Below are 17,410 nucleotides of genomic sequence, written 5' to 3'. Positions count from 1 at the left end.
AAACAGCCTTGTTGGGTTACGTTTCAGCTGCTATGAGTCGTTAGCAGTTACACCAAATAAACATGGAGTCGAGTACAGGATCTAAAATACGTTGGTTGGATCAATGTCCTCGTTAAAATCACCGCAACGGCTAGTTCAGCAATCAGAAGAGAGACGCAATTCATTTCAGTCTTCTTCATTCAGTACACACAAAACACAGGTAACATATATGGACAAAGCATCTCACGTGAAGCATTCCGCTCCTTTGTGAGGGTTGTTCAATCAAAACACACAGAGAGACAGCCGCACTCACAACGTGATAAGAAAGAATCCCAACCATGTGCAAAAGTAAACTAGGAACTCTTTTATTCTTTTTTTTTGTGTTCATTTTATAGATCTATGTTTAGCGGTTTTTTTGTTTCGTTTTTTTTCTACTCGAGTCCTTTAAAAGTTTGTCTTCATGCTAGGTGCAGCTTCGGTGTTGGTAGTACATGCAGGGTCGTGGATTTTGTCGGTGGAGGTTTTCACACATCGGACAACTGGAGAGAGGGAGAACGTGGGACACGGTGGCTCTGACAAACCCGCCCCGAGTGGACGGGCACTGACCACTCTGGAGTCGCCACAAGAAATAAAAAATAAAATAAAAAAAATGTCACTGCAGGCACAGCTGAAGGAGGAGGAGGAGGAGGAGGAGGGGGGTGGGGGGGGGCACTGACCATCATCGAGGATTCACAAAGGGTTAAGCGGAAGCAGTTCAGTTCTTGCTGTGATAGTCGCCATCCGATCCATAAACGGGGACGGTTTTTTATCATGACATCATCAGTTGACATCTTTAGTGCAGTCAAACGAAAAAAACAACAACTTTAGAAGCAGGCAGTCGTTAGGGGGCTTGTACAAAAAAAAGGAAAAAAAATAACTCGGCAGAGAAAGAATAGAACAAAGACTTGGTGGGGGGGGGGGGGGTAGACTCCTGTTTGTGATGGGGTGACATTAAAGGAGACATCAGGAGTATTGCTTGTGACTTTGGTCTGGGTCTATTTGTTGGGGGGCCCTCTGGATTCCACTGTTTTCTGTGATCCAGATTTCAGAGTTTCTATCTTCTAGGTTCTCCTTTCCTGCTTTTCTAATACAGACTCATAAAACAATCAAATAGAAGTAAAAAAAAACAGAAAAGGTACATATATGACATCACACGTGCCAGCTTGTGGATGCCACTTTTAGCTGAGGCACCTTACAGTGCATATTTCTTTTTTTTTTTTTTGTTATTTCAAACATCGGTGGCTACAACGGGGATGAAGCCTGTTAAAACCCCGGCAGTGTAGGTGCCATGGTTTATGGTGCCCAGTGACTCATGGAGAACCGCTACTACCCAGCAACATCTTCAGGGGAAGAGTCAGAACAGCTTTCTAGGATGGGATGAACTGATTGTACAGGGAACAGGTTTTACCGTTGTTCCTTATATACAGAGAACTGCTATACTGCAGCAATAGTGATCGCTGGTCACAATATACACGTGGCCACGCACAGCTACAGATGCACTGAAGAAGAACGGACATTTGGAAATTTCCCCCCATATTGAACGGCATAAACAGTTTCTGTAGCAATCAAAAGTACAGTTTTCAGTGGATATACAAAAAACAAACAGTAAAGGGTTGGTTGAAAGAAAAATAAATGAAAAAAAAACAAAGAAGGAAGCTAATATAGTGGGGCAGAAACACACATGGACATCATCTTTGGTGGAGATTCCACAGAGTATGCTTAAAGACGTCTGAGCACACGCATACTGCAGATTGCTTGCACACACACACACACACACACACACGCATACACGCACACACAGCTGGGAATAGGAATTGACTGCAGTTACTTGGTAAATATGTCGTCATTTACAAATTGGAAAACACATCAATGCGCTCTGGGTGCAAAGGTGAGACCACGGGGGTGTTTGCTGGAGATGTAGAAGACGTGGAAATGACATCACACCGTGACACATTTTGGTTGTAACCCGCTGGCCGGGGGTGTTAGCAGAGACATTAGCTTCACAACGTGCGAGTCCGCTCGTGGGCCCCCCCCCCCCCCCCCCCCCTTGGTGCGAAGAGAATTACGCTGAGGGATCGCTGACTCTCACTACAGACTGGCATGACGTGGCCTCTAGTGAATGTGACTTCACACACTGTATGCGGCCTTCCATTAATAGTTCAACCACAGGGTGACACAGTTGCCCGATCTTAAGAGGTCTGCTTATCACTAGTTTCACTGCAGTAACATCCCAAATCCTCAAAATGCCCAATCTTAAGAAAAATAAACAAACAAACAAACAAACAAACAGTCCCCTCCCCCCCTCAAACAAACAATCACAATACATTTAGAAAATAGAGACAAAGATTCAAAGCTGCCTGTGGAGGAAGATGCTGGCAATCATTCAAAATCATTCACTGACGGGCGCACGGGGCTCTCCACCACGTGTTTTGTTTTTTTTTTCTTCTGCTCTGTAGGCCTCCCAAGTTCAGTTCCCATGCAAAGCCATGGCTTGGATCAAGGGAAAAAAATACAACGTGCAGCACCTCCCAAAGCTCGTCCAGAGACCCAGGCGAGGGGAGGAGTCGGAGGCAGGATCTGGGGGAGGGGAGGGGGGCGCTGCGATGCTCTCAACACGACCCCCCTCCACCGCCCCTTGCTTTTCAAGTATGAAATGAGAGTGACATAAAAGATGACTTAACAGATCATGTGCGCGGATTAATGAACGAGACATAAAAACTGAAGAAAAGTGTGCTTTAGCTGCTGCGACACCTGGCCTGTGTTACTCTTAGCAGTCAGTGAATCAAACAGGGCCACACTGTTTTGGAACATTTTCATCTTTAATACAGGGTCTAAGAACACGTAGTCTCATCTAAGGACCAAATGACACACAATAAAATGTTATAGAACTATCGGCTGTTCTCTTTCTCTTCAGCAGTAGATTTACATCCTGAAAATGTACGCATCTTTAAAATAACTTCGTCATCGTCATCCTTTTTCTTTTTTTTTTTTCCAGGTCCATACACAATGTTTTTTTTACTTCTTCCTGTGTTTCTAGGCCAGTGGTTCTCAACTGGTCTGGCTGCGGGACCCACCATCAACCCCTTAATGACAGGTCGCGACCCAAATCGAATGTTCAACTTCTCAAATGTATTTAATGAAAAGATGGTGCAGTTTGAACCTGAGCTGAACATGTCCTCTGCAGTCGTAGCATAGGGAGCTCTCTTGTGCAGAGAAATTGTTCCTGTAAGTCCCCGTCCCTCACATGTTTCACGTAAACAAGTAAAACTGCTTTGTTTGTGTCTGTAGATTCGTTTGTAATGCAAAATGACCACTTGCCTAAATTCGAGCTGTGGTCTGTTGTTTGATGTCATCCGACATGTCTTCAATTCGTCTACTTATAGTGTCATTTGACAGAGGTATAGTTATCAGTTTATCCTCTGCTGATATTAGCATTACAAGACATTAACGCCAAACATTGTTAAGGAGTGTGAATTTTTTCACTGAAAACGGGTCCGCGACCCACTTTTGGGTCGCAACCCACCAGTTGAGAATCACTGTTCGAGGCTACATTTCACCCTAAAACTGGCTACACTCGATCCAGAAAATAGATTAAAAAACTGCATAATTTCAACTTCCACATCTACGAGCATAAAAGCATGGATTCCAGTTTTAAAACAGAAAACAAGCCGATGGAAAATAAAAAAACAGCATCCATTAAAATCAAAACAAAACAAAAAAAAAAAAGGACAAAAATCAAAATGATGAGAAAAGACATGACGAGGCCGAGGTCCTCTGAGGAATGGTCATGATGGGCTATGGATGGTTCGTGAAACTACGCACGTCTATTTCCACAGTGCAGCACGTGCCGACACATGGGACGGAGGTAAGTGTCTCTGTGGGCTGGTTCTTAATAGGTGTGTGTGTGGGGGGGTGGGGGGGCTCTCTTGCTTTCAGGCCTGGGTCAGGGAGGAAAGGAGTGTGTGTGTGTGTGTGTGTGTTGGGGAGGCGGGGGGGGGAGTGGGGCGAGGGAGGTGTTTAGGAATCCCATGGTCCCTCGGCTCCCTCAGGAGCACAGGGTGAACTGGTCTTGCTCACTGGGCTTTTTCACCCAGGCCCCCAGGCCGGCCTTGTGGAAGGCCTTGATGAGCGCCTGCTTGGCAGAGTGGTACTCTGTGGCCACCTGCTTGGCATCGTGGTAGGAGGCGGGCTTCAGCACCTTGATCCACAAGATGGATGACAGCTGGAACGGAGAAAGGAGGAGAAGTTGCGCTCTGGATGATTATTTTTGTAACTACATAAAAAAAGCTTGTGACATGACGGCAGCTTTCTAATCTCTCTTTCTCTCTCCGTGTTTCAGAAAAATAAAAAGATACCGCAGCTTTTTTTTTTTTTTTTTTTTTAACTCAATCCAGCTTTTTTTTCAATGAAGTACAACATTTGTTTCAGGCTGAATAATGTGACATCTCGTAGCCGGATCACTTGAGTTCAAATTCTTAAATTGTTATCCAAACAAATGATGCAGTACCTTGGTGTGTAGGCGCAACCAGCGGCTGTAGAGAGCGTGCTTGCAGAGACGTGAAGCGCGGCCCATGTCGTCCTTGCCTGTGGTCGCGTTGATCACCTCCAGGGCCAGATCCCCCACCGTCCAGTTCACGCTGAAGTTGGGGGCCTTGCCCGGCTGCCTGGCCTCTGCATTACTTATACCTGGGAATCAAAGACGACAAGGATGAATGACTGAGCAGTACACCAAGAAAACATAATGCCTTAAGGAAAAGCATGTATCCAAGGAATATAATTAAGTGGTGATGGGCTGAATCAAACCGTGCAAAACTGCATTGTCACGAAGCTAAAAACAACTTTTCTTAGCTCGTAGACATTTTGCAGGTTATCACTGGACAGCGATATTTTATAACAGGCTGACACAGTAAATTAAATGTGTTCCTGTTGCAGCACTTTCCACAGTTTAAGAACCTTTTTCCAAACATTGTGTCAAAACAGAAAATGTCTTCGAGCTTTCAAGTGGAAAAAGGGCTGTGATGAGATAATAATTTTCTTCCTCCATCCTCCAAAGTGTCCGTGGGAGGCCAACAGGAACTTAACCTCCTGCTACCCGACCGCATGGATGTATTAAACAATGGATGTATTACCAAACCTGGCAACCCATTCCTTCAAATGAAAGCTGCTCCCACCCATCCACCCAGGGGGGACTATGAGATCAGAGCCTGCTTTCTCTCAGCACAGCACTGGGCATCAGCCTCCTCTGTATCTGAAGCGTAAACGGGAGATATATGGATGCCATGAATCCCGTTGTCCTGCTCTCTCTGTGTGTGTGTGTGTGTGTGTGTGTGTGTGTGTGTGTGTGTGTGTGTGTGTGTGTGTGTGTGTGTGTGTATTAAGCTCCTTGGTTCCGTTTGACAGCACTTGTGGCAGAAGATGATTTAAAGGGGATGAAATCCTCAGCGCTCTTATGCCAGAGCCCTTCACCGCTAAAAACTCTCTAAAGCGGAAAAGGTTAATAACCCCCCCCCCCCCGCTATTGTCTCCTTTACCCAACATTTAGAGAGCAACCAGGGAGGCGGGGCAGGGGGAGCTGCACATGGCTCCAGGCCATGTGATGAGATGCCCCATGGCCTCGTCATCCCCTAGGATCTAAAAAAAAAATGATCTGTTCGATTTTTAGTGTTTAAGAAGATTTTATTGTCGTCTATTTTGTACTATTGCTGTCATGGATTGGGTTTTGTTTATTATTAATTATAAAAACTGATGATCTGCTAAACTCCTCCCCCAAAGAACAATTGTACCGTTTTTAGCCTTTCATGAACCAAGAGAGTAGGGAATAAATTCAACAGTGTGTTTATCTGCTCTAACGAATGTTATGTGGTAACGTAATAGCTTACTACCTACAGCAGCGCACATCATTAACTAACTATACTAGTCTGTTGGTTACAGGTTACGTTAAAAGGTCCTGTTTATGGCTGGAGCGTCTACATCTAGAACAATGTCTGGTTCTTTTCTAGCATGCTAGCATGCGTGTAGCCATCAAATGCATATTTAGAGCCTCATTACAAGATTCTCCATTTAAAATGAGTCAGCTGGAAACATAAAAAAGTCGTTAACAACTTTCAAAGCACTCATGGAGCAATCGTTAGCTAGCTAGCTAGCTAACGATAGCTCCATGAGTGACTCTTACCAGAGACGGTTGTTGTTTCAGTTGACAGTGGCTAGCTAGAAAATGAAAAACCTTCTTATGTCTACCTCAGTTTAACATCAAGGGGACTGTTTAAAAAAAACCCACCGTTATCACTGTAAACTGCATTATGTGCTGCGTGAGAAAGGAAAGCTCGACATAGCATAGCAACAGCAGGGCTTAGCAAAGATTCTTGGTCTGTCGTGAAAGTCTGTAGCAGGTGTATAGTACTTTGTATAGTACTTTTTCATATGAAAATGAGAGGGGGGGGGAGAGGGGGACAGAAACAGTAATACAAATGTGTAAAAAAGGAAAGAAAGATGACAAAATGACAGAGGGCTAAATAACAATGAAGAACTAAAACATTTGGCAAACCTAACATTTGTTCCAGGAAAACGTAACATGCTATTGTTTTAAAAACAGTCCTCAACCAGAAGGCAAAGGCTGAATTCCACATCTTAAAAAATGAAAACGAACGGCATGAGTCCTGGTCTATACGGCCTTTTTAAAAAGGTCAAGCCAATGCTGAAACCTTACACACAAATGTAAAGCTATTCAAATTCCACAGGAACAATGTAAATGTCAGCTCAGATCAAACAGAGGGGCAAAGCAATAACTGTCTACCTGCTGTGGACTGAACAGCGAGGTGGATAAATGTGTTTACTGCTCACGATTACCGTCTTACTCTCTGATATTTAGACAGCCGGAGTTTGATTGGAAAAAATTAACGAGGAGACACGACAATGTGAACACGATCACGCTATCGCCTCAGGTCTTTTTCTTTTTTCCGGTTAAAATTCCAGCGTCTATCAGCGGAAATCTTATTTCCCCAGCTACTCCAAATCAAAGCGGCCACTCACCACTGAGCAGAGGCCTGTTGAGAGCGAACTGCTGGGGCAGGTCCTCGATTTCTGCGATGCGCTGGTACATGGCCCTGGAGAGGTGGTCGCCGTGGTAAAGGCTGCCGAGGATGATGCTGGAGAAGTAGATTGGCTCTGTGAAGTAGCTCATCAAAGAGCCCTGGATGCCCACCACGTTCCACCTGCAGAGCAGACACACACACACACACACACACACACACACACACACACACACACACACACACACACACACACACACACACACACACACACACACACACACACACACACACACACACACACACACATACATTAGATAAACTGGAATATAGGCTTAATTGTTGGAAATATGCAGTTTTAACCGTTTTCTTCTGGTGAATATGGATGCATTTGATTAAATAATGGTAACTTCCATTTGGAGGTCTGACTTTCTAAACAGGTATTTAGAAGATGACAGCAGACCAAACCAAACATCCTGGTTCACCTCAAAAGACTTTATTCACGTTCATAAATATCAGAAAACACGGAGGCTTCTCGCCACCACGCCCGTCTACGCCGGTAGATTTTACCCACGAATCGCACAAGGATGAAATATGGAGGAAGATGATTTTTTTGGTAGCGAGGCCATACGCGTACACGCTGAGAGACAGTCTTATTCCCGCGATGGAGCTGATGCATCCCAATGGTAGGCTTGTGTCTATATTAAAGGGCTCATTGAATTTTTCATTGCAAAATTAAGATAAGCCGTTATTGATCCCAGAAGGGAAATATGTCCCAGATTGCAGGATGAGTCATCAACATTTTCTTTTATCGTTTTTCCAGTAAATTACAAACTCTGAAATAACATTAAGTAATACGCAACAATTTCCTAAAAAACTATGTACAGACTGATACAAAAATAGACTTATGACCAACTAGAAGTGTTTGGCGGTGTCTGTATCTGCAGAGACCGTGCTGTCTGCCTGCATTTTCTTTGGAACCCTCGTTGGGATGAAACCACCAGCCGATAACGCAGAGTGTGCCGTGCCGCCGGTTCTCATTCGCAGGTCAAACATCGCCGCTTTGCCCCGCCCCTCGGCCTACCAAGGCTCACAGACCTCACAGGACGGACACACAGGGAGCAGGCAGGCCCACAGCAGCATGATGCGTGCCTTGGGCGGCATCATTTTTCAAGCTACTGTAGCGGACATATTTGTCGACGCTGCGTCGAGGCTTTAGCCGTACGGAAGTGGGCGTGGTTTCATTCATCAGCTCTTGCCCACTTTTTAGCATTGTGGGTGGACTTAGGCTCCGACTTGTAATGCGTGACATGTAGAAATAATTATAATCAGCTTAAAAAGTGCCCAGAGACTCTGTGGTCTGTATGATGAACGTGAAAAGGAAAACAAGTCTCTTGACTTTTGAGAAGACTGAATACACAAAGAAATTCTGTATGGGAATGTGCATAAGTGGACACACACATACAGCTGCACAAGCAAAAATATATTAGCACATAACCACCCAATGCAATCAATCACACACAATCACACACAACCCTACAGTTGTGTACACTCTGGGGTATCCAATTTCATTTCCTACAAACTTCAGTGTATTTCTATGCTGTGTCATTAGCCATCTCTCTACCCAGTCATTTTCCCATTGACATGCTCTGTGAAGCATCGCCCGCCCCACCTCACGGAGGGAGAGAGAGAGAGAGAAAGAGGGAGAGTGTGAGGAGGGAGGAAAAAAGGGAGAGAGCAGAAGTTACATGGAAGACTTAAAGGCTTAAGGCTGGTGGAACTTTCCCTACCCTCTGTGTGGCATTAAGCCCCAAGCCCATTCACTCAGTGCTAAAACATACACCTACAAAAACAACTCAGTAGTTATTAAACAATTGTTTTAATAAAATAAAAAAAACAGCTGGGTTTTATGGTTTTAGAAAACATTACTCAAAGAGGAGTAAATGTGCATTGGATAGGGACTAATTTCAGCTTTGGATTAATGCACATTTGACATATTAGTAATAATTTGCGGCAACCAGATGGTGTATGGGTGCTCATGTTCATGGAAAGAAAGAAACTTGTCGCCCAGTGCAACAGTGTGGCTGAGTTATGGATTTTGACTATTTTTACGAAAGAGCTCAATGGCACAGAAGAATAAGTGGCAACACTTTCTATGTCTAAAATACATCACAGACATAATCATGATGCGTTACAATCTTCTCATATTATATGGAGGTCTGACTTTCACATATATCAGAAACCATCAACTACATTTAAACAACTTGCTCGATTCCACAGCAAGCAGCTGCACCAGCTGCCACAATCAGCAGACAAAGCTCGGGAACAAGTGAAGTCAAAAGTTATTTTACAACCTTTTGTGTTTTGTTCTTGCTTAAATGTAATTATCTAAACAAAGCTACAACGTCCTTACATGATTTATAATAACATTATAATGCATAATAACAGTTTTTATAATGCATTGTAAAAAAGATTATAATCTAAATACAACAATTGCAATTATAATATACAATGATTCTGTCAAAAAAGAGAAATGTTAATGAGTGACCACCAGCAATTATAAAGTATAATGATACCTGACCTCTTTATAAACTGCTTTATAATGTGTTATGATTATTGTGATACGTATTATGAATATGTATAAGTGCTTATAAGTATAATTATTTAGTTCCATAAACAGAGTATATATAAGTATGTTTATAATGCATTATAATAACAGGCGTCATAGATAGCGTTACCAAATAAGCTATGAGAGGCTTCGGCTACACAGACAATACCAGAAGTTAGTAGGATGAATGCATTGTTGGTCTTGGTCTTTTTGTTGATATTAGGAAACATATTGAAGTGCCTTCATCCTTTAAGGGCCCTTAAAATTCACAAAACAAGACACTGAATGCGATGACGAGCTCTTCTTCTTCTCCCTTTCACTTCAGGCAGACTGCTTGAGAGTGTGTGAAATTACCAACATGGACCGAGAACAATGAGGAATATGCAAGCATAAGACCCCGGGCTACTCAAGAGGTACCATTGTCTCCCTATGCAACATTCCCTGTGTGTGTGTGTGTGTGTGTGTGTGTGAGAGAGAGTGCCTGATACCGTGCGTGTGATAATGCAATCTCAGAATTCATAGCTGCGAGCAGTAAAGCACACATTCAGCACAGTCAAACAGCTTCATAATATTGCGCAGTAACACACACACACACACACACACACACACACACACACACACCTTTTTTTCCCCATCAGAACAGGGTTACACAAATACACATGGGAAAAAAGAAACACTCTAAAGGACACACAAGGTATGTAAAAAGAACCACAAACACACACACATTTTGAGTTATGTTTTTGGAGGCATTCAATTTCATTCACGTCCAACATCTATGTATTTCTTTTGTTGTTATATTATTAAATATCATGCTCTGTGCGAGCACACACACGCACGCACGCACACAGGACTCACATAATCAGCTGTTAAAGAAATAATGACAGGAAGAGAGAGGGGGAAACGGAGAAATATCCCTTAAGAGCCTTGCACCTTGTGCTAATGAGCTCGTTCAAACAGCACTAAGGCAGAGAACCGCTTGTTCTCGGCTGAGGCCGTGGGGCTGGGCATGTAATCGAAGGAAAACGAGAGGAGAGAGAAAACATTGTGTAAGGAGGGAACGTTACGGTCAAAGTGTGCCAGTCGGTCGCTGTATTAAATAGCAGCCCCGCGGCTAACAATCACTCACGCCGGGGACAGGAGCAGGTGGGCGGCAGATTTCTCACCTGGTTAACAGCTGTGTCATGAGAGGACGGAGTCAGGCGGGGTGAGACGCCTCGCGAACAGTAGTCTCTTACCTTACACTAGAGGAGATATACTCACAATACCTTATCTAAACTGCAAAAGGGTTCATGTTCTGATGCTCTACTCCAACCTTTTAAAAAAACATATCTCGTGTTTTTCCTTGTTATCTAAGTAAAGCTTGGTCAGAACCCCTGCATGACTAAATGTAAGGTGTCCAACCTATTTTGCCCTCTACCGACTTGGATCGCTCCACTTTGGCCAGCCACACACACAGATCTGAACCCTCTAGCACCGGCAACAAGACTCGTCGCGCAGCGCTAACAGCATCCGCTACTCGGTCGACATCTTCCCCCATCAAATACGCACTTGGCGTTCAATCACTCCGCGCGTTCAGGCAAGGTATTACCATCCTGGATGGAGGAGGGAAAAAGGGCTCCCGAGAAGAGTTATGGAGAAGTTTTATCGTTCATCACGAGGGAGGCACAGTGTTGCCTTGAACATGGACAGAGACTAAAGACGCTATGATCTGCCTGCAAAAATGCCCCAGGGACAGAGGATCCATCATTTCAGCTGTCCCTGACACTCCCTGGAGAAAATGATAGACTTGAAATGACAAAGCCGGGATATAATGCAATTCATCACAGCGCGAGTAAATAAAACAAATGAGAATAAACAAAAAAAAGAGTATCATGAAGCTATATGGCTAAATATGACGTAGCATATGAAGCTAAATGTACATTCTGATTAAAGAACTATTTGGGGGAATTTGGGGATTAAATGTGTTAAACAATAAACTTTAGAGGGGTTGGTAGGTGGATTTTCTTTGCAACAGAGCCAGGCTCCATGCTAAGCTAGTCTTTATGCTAAGCTAAGCTAACTGGCTGCTTACTTTAGCTTCACGTTTAGCGTACAGACACAAGAGTGGCATCGATCTTCTCGTCTAACTCTCGGCAAGAAACTTAATTAGCATATGACCCAAAATGTTGAAGTATTCCTTCACTGATACTCCGTGAAATAACAGAGAAGAGAACAACAAAGCTTTAGCTGCTGGTTATAACTAAATATTAATTACAATATTAATGATAGTGTCTGCAGACACACTTAGTAAGAGCTACGATTGTCCTAAGTTTGAGACAAATCACCTTGCGATCTTGTCACTGCAGGACATGGTGAGTAACCTCTCCCCCTGCAGCACCCCGTCCCAGGTCTGGATGGTGTTGCTGGACCTCACAGGGATGGTTCCTTCCCCCGACTCAATTTTGGTCCTTAACTGGCCCCGTGCTTTCCGGTTGGGATGTCTGTCTCCTTGGTCTGCGCGAGGAAACACGGGAAGAGAGAAATAAAATAAGGACGAAAGTGATACATGAAAGCGCACAACTGTCGAAGTAATCAGAGAATTGATGGACATTTTTGGATCCCTATCAATGTGCAAATATCTTCAAAAAAAAGAGATGCCAAGAAAGGACAGATGGAAAAATGGCTTCCGCAAAAGCGAGGCCTATTATTTATTATTATGTTATCAATGTTTTCTACTGTTCCGTCAGCAGGCACCATCTATTCAGCGACTAATTGAATGTGGCTGTTTTCTATTAAGTCTGCCATGTGCAACGGAAAACACTTTGACAAGAGTAAGAGGGAGGTTAATCAGACCGACAGTGCGAGTGTGCTGGGCGGGAGGAAGACTGATAGAGACAGACAGCGAGTGACAAAAAGCTCTAATTACCAGAGCCTTGTTTAAATGCGCCTGTAATGCATATTTGGATTCGGGGTAAAATTCTAATTAAATGAAACCAAGCATAAGAGGAAAACCTACAAACTGAATTAAATTTAAAAAACTACGCCTATGTTGAAAATGAATTCTGAACAATAGCCCCCCCCCAAAAAAAAAACATGCCGGCTGAGCTGAGGAGGAGAGATGTACCTTCAACTCCGGCCTCGTGTGGGGAGAAGATCCGGGCGTCTCCACAGGGCGAGGTGCTGATGTAGAGGTGGAACTGAACGTTGTCCTTTAACCTGTAGCCCCCCTTGTCACACGGCACGAATATCGACTTATGCTGGTCGTCCTTGCTGCGGTTGTGAAAAAAGACTTAAATCGGCCAAACGGCTAACAGAACAGCATTGCAGCTCATTCAACTGGACTTCAAATGGATACAATTAGATGCCACACGAAGCAGTCTAAAGACGTGTAATTAGATTACCAATACAAGCGACCTCCCCGACATTGCAGGCTAAACAGATCTGACGCCGTGCACTGACCTGAGGAAGAACTCCAGCTGGCCGTAGAGGTACCTGATGAGCGAGCGGCGGGCGATTATCTCAGCGTGGCAGTCGTTGAGTGCCAGGCCGCGGTCGCTCATGTACTCCCCGTTGATGCATTTGGTTCCCGTGGAGACACAAATTACCTGTGCCTCCTTCACATCTATCCCTGTCGGGGGTAAAGGGGGAACAAAGGCACATCAGTCAACGCACTCTTAAAAGTACAAGCTGTACATATGCCACCGGTCCAAATTGTGTTTTAATGCCCTTGATCGGAGAGGAGGCAATCGTTTGCAGAGTTGTCTGTCGTATTAATAATTTGCAATTTAAAAAAAAAAGCCAATCTCTTTAGCTATTGTCCTTGTCTAACCCTCCAGAGCGCCCCCATCCGTCTGCTGGAGGGGGAAGTGGAAGTGGAAACTTGAAGCCACCAGAAAAGGGCTTCAGACTTTTTAACTCCCGATACCGATACCTGGGCTTTGACCGACAGGGTTGTACAAATTCAGTTATAATCTATTATTACTCGTTATTTGAATATTTTAATTGTAATAAGACATAGGCTCTGGGCGTATTTGAAGGCAGAGTCTGTGATTCTAATCGATACACTTTTTGTAAAATTCAGTGAACATCTCCTCTCGGTCCGCTAGCAGCCCGTTCTTGTGTGAGTACTGATGCAAAGATCTGGTGTTCATATACAGAATCTTTTGACTTTTACTATAAATTGCACGTTCCACGGTACTCTAGGTGTGTGTTTGTGTTCTTTTTAATCATTAATAACAACAGATCAGGCTTATAGATTGTGTGTCTGGACTCACCAGACTCCGTCAATGACGGGAAATATTCGGGGGACTGATACCGAGTACCGATCTGATACCAGTGTTAATTAATAAGCGACTGGGATCATTCTCTTATGCGTCAGGCAATATCAAGCCTGACTTACAAATTGCTTTACTAACTTGGTAAAACAAAATGTAACAAACAGATAAATAGATTTAAATGTCCTGAACTGTTATTTATTAGTAAAATAATTCATCATATACCAGCAACTTGGTAAAAATGAACAGTTAAAAAAATGTTAAATTTAAATGTAATTGAAAACCTTTTAAATGCAGCAACAAATTGGTAAAAACAAACAGGACTCCAAATTCCAGTAAATGAATGATGTATATACTGAGAATGTTGAAGTGTAGGAGACTTGAAGAATATTCACACATTCATAGATTGTTTTAGGATTTTCCAGTAAGGAAGAGATAGTCATGAAACATGTCTAGAGGAGATCTTTAACTACTTTATATGCTGTTGGGTTGTCTATTCTATAACAATGCATCACATTTCATAAGCTCACCATATATATTTGCATAGTTTCCGTTCATTTTTGAGAAAATATCAGACTGAGCACATTTAAACTTAACCGTGTTTTTTTTCTCAGCTTCTCAATGAGCCTCGCAACTTGAATTTCCCTTCGGGTAACACCTGAGAATCGACTGCCGGTACCGTATTTTGTAAGCATGAAAAGCACCGAACACATCTTTCCCACCGTAACATACCTGTTGTCATGACGACTCCTGCAAGCACTTTCCGTCGCGCATGGGGGGAGGTGAAGTTTTCTGTCAGCTCACTGAACTTATCCACCACCAGGCGAGACACTGCATCAGCCAGAACCTGGAATCACACAAACAGACACACACACACACACACACACAAACAGACACACACACACACACACACACACACACACACACACACAAACGTGAGCTTGTGTCAGATATGTCAGTTTACAAAGCGCGTCTGATGTTATCTTCCCCTAGAGCACCCTGCACCTGTCACAGTGTTCGCACTCGGCTCCAAAGCAAGCGACGGAGCGTTGAAACGGCAACAAGTGAAACTGGGTTGACCCCCTGAGGTATACCGAACCCTCTTTTCAAGCAACGCTGTTTGAGTCTGGCATGACAGTTATAATTTACCATCTCCCTTCTGACAGTGAACGAACAAGTAAACCCCCGAGCAACAGATGTGAACAAAGTGTTTGTCGGCATTCCACGAGGTTTAAAAAAAGCTCCGGTCTAAACCTCGAGATGAACTTCACACGTCTTTTGTTCTTTAAAATAGCCACCTCCTCCTTCATCCATTGCTAATGTGATGAAAAATGACGACAACCAAGAGGAGAGATGACGGCTGGATGGCCACGTATTAAAGAGATTAGTCCAATATTACTTCCCTGCTACTTTGGAGTCACCCACTCGCAGCCGGATCATTTGGCTTTCGAATGCCAAGGTCGTCTACGGTGTCTGGATGACTGTTAATCTGTCGGGCTTATCTGTCGGGAGTACCGATCACGCAGAAAAAACCCCACTTGTGTCCAAAATAATGTTTCCTTTCGGGAGTGAGTACAAGAACACTTATTTTCCTCCTTGTGTGTCTAAATGTGTTTTTTGATGACTTTTATGGTTTGAGCGTCAACAAAACAGCTCAAACTATAAAATACTTAACAAAAGTTAACGTGTTTCTTCTTTTTTGAAACAGCAGTGGCATCCAACCATTTGTCCCCATTAGTTCCTTGCCAGATGGAAACAGGCTGCGGAAATTAAATACAGAGCGACAGAGAATTAATAGAGCAATTAGTGGGGGGGGGTGCTCAATCGTTAAAATGGGGTTCTCGTCGAATAAATCAGTTGACAAGTGGAGAGAGTGAGTAAAGAGAAGAAAAAAAAAAACCACACTGTTGACAGTGTGTTGTGCTGATTAGCCTTGCCGACTGTGCCGTCTCTCTCCACACACTCTGATAGTCACCTCTACAGTCGCATCACACGCAACCAGCCAGCCTTTGTCCCTGCACACCTGAGGCGAGTGAGGTTTTTATTGTTAAACAACGATACTCTCTCGCTTAGTTCTGGTCACATCACTCAGGAGTAAATTAACAAATTATACTTTCATGAATTAATTCGGTCAGCCATTCATTTTTTTGGAATACACTCATGAAGAAGAGGGGTGTAGTTCCTATGAAATCTTTTGTGCTTTACCGAGATGAAGAATTAACGTCTAAAAACTCATCTCAGTGTTTGTGGTTTTTTTTACCTCTCTCAGCTCTTAAAAAGCTTAAAACCAGGTAGACCTTTTTCAATGCACGAGAAGAAAGCATGAGGTTGATCGTTTGGTTCCAATTGTCGAACATCTTGAGAGAATACATGAAATGCTTGAGTTTCTTTTCTGATGCGATGAGACTCTACACGTATGGCAATCTACACCGAGAGAAAGAGACATCTTACCTGGGGTAGGTGAAGCTGCAATCCCTCTCTTGGTATGGGTTGCCGGGATGGCGTCTGGTCTAGCTGCATGTTGAAGAGAGCCGAGAGCGCCGCCTGCGCTGCCCGGGCTTTAGCCAGCTTCTTGTTGCGCCCTGAGCCTTCAAACGTCTGTGCATCCACCGTTACTGACATCACAAAATTCTTTGCGTGGCTCTCGCCGCTCTCTGAGACAAAGTCATATTTGAGGCCTGGCCTGAGCTCATTGAGGATCATGACTGGGTTTTTGCCACTGGAGGGCGAGCTGAATGTCGACGGAGGGGGCAACGGGGCCTGGGCGAGGTTGCTGCCGGGCGGCGTGGGCAGCGGGTACTCCCCGAGTGAGTTTAAGGAGTTGCTACCATTGGAGCCTAGATAGAAGGATTCTTCAGGTGCGGCTGGGGTCTCGAAGCCGTTGAAGAGCATGTCTGGGAAGTCGGCTTGGTCGGATGTAAAGTCCGTGTTCACCGTCAGCGTCCGACCCATGGCCAGGTGCGCCTCGGAGGCATTGGGGAACTGGACGAAGGAACGCAACGCTTTCTCCGCCGCATTTAGCTTCGCCTTCTTCTTAGTCGGGCCCATGCCCTCGAACATCTGTCCATTGACCTCCACAGTCATGACAAAAACTGGTGCGTGGACCGGTCCCGTCTGAGACAGCAGCTTGTACTGTAGACCCGGTTTGATTTCATTCAGCTGCATCAGAGCGTTCTTGGGCAGGACCGGACCCGGCGTTTTCTTGCGTTTCTTGGCCCGGAACTTGGAGTGCGTGTGCCCATTGCTGCCCTCTTCTAAGGGGCGCTTTCGACTGCCCAGGCCGCTTCCATTGGGGAGCTGTTCAGCCACTCCCATCCCGTCTTTGCAGGACACGTTGTCCAGGTTTCGGTTTTCTTTAACATCGGTGCTGCTCGAACCTGCGGTGCCCAGAAAGAGTAACTTACAACGCCTTCGTTGCAGGATCTTGTAAATGCAAAATTTATAGATTCCTTTATCACTCTTTGGAACTGAACCAATGATTTGTGTTCCTTATCTTTTAATTT

At 44.2% G+C, this 17,410-nt stretch overlaps 1 protein-coding gene across 1 annotated transcript in view; it reads right to left on the bottom strand.

The window, feature by feature from the left end:
- Positions 1-2,816: 2,816 nt before the first annotated feature.
- adarb1b (adenosine deaminase RNA specific B1b) overlaps positions 2,817-17,410 on the bottom strand; it is a 107,424-nt gene continuing 92,830 nt past the window's right edge. The window contains exons 5-12 of the mRNA XM_079170623.1: positions 16,359-17,284; positions 14,640-14,754; positions 13,093-13,261; positions 12,758-12,903; positions 11,979-12,147; positions 7,048-7,229; positions 4,526-4,704; positions 2,817-4,240 (exon numbers count right to left, since the gene is read on the bottom strand). Of these exons, the coding sequence (XP_079026749.1) occupies positions 4,064-4,240; positions 4,526-4,704; positions 7,048-7,229; positions 11,979-12,147; positions 12,758-12,903; positions 13,093-13,261; positions 14,640-14,754; positions 16,359-17,284 (2,063 nt within the window). The 3' untranslated portion in view covers positions 2,817-4,063. The remainder of the gene's footprint in view (positions 4,241-4,525; positions 4,705-7,047; positions 7,230-11,978; positions 12,148-12,757; positions 12,904-13,092; positions 13,262-14,639; positions 14,755-16,358; positions 17,285-17,410) is intronic.

The sequence above is a fragment of the Pholis gunnellus genome, assembly GCF_910591455.1.
Source record: "Pholis gunnellus genome assembly, chromosome: 12".
Taxonomy (NCBI): domain Eukaryota; kingdom Metazoa; phylum Chordata; class Actinopteri; order Perciformes; family Pholidae; genus Pholis; species Pholis gunnellus.
The sequence above is the reverse complement of the archived record's forward strand: the minus strand, read 5'-3'. Positions and strand labels throughout refer to the sequence as shown.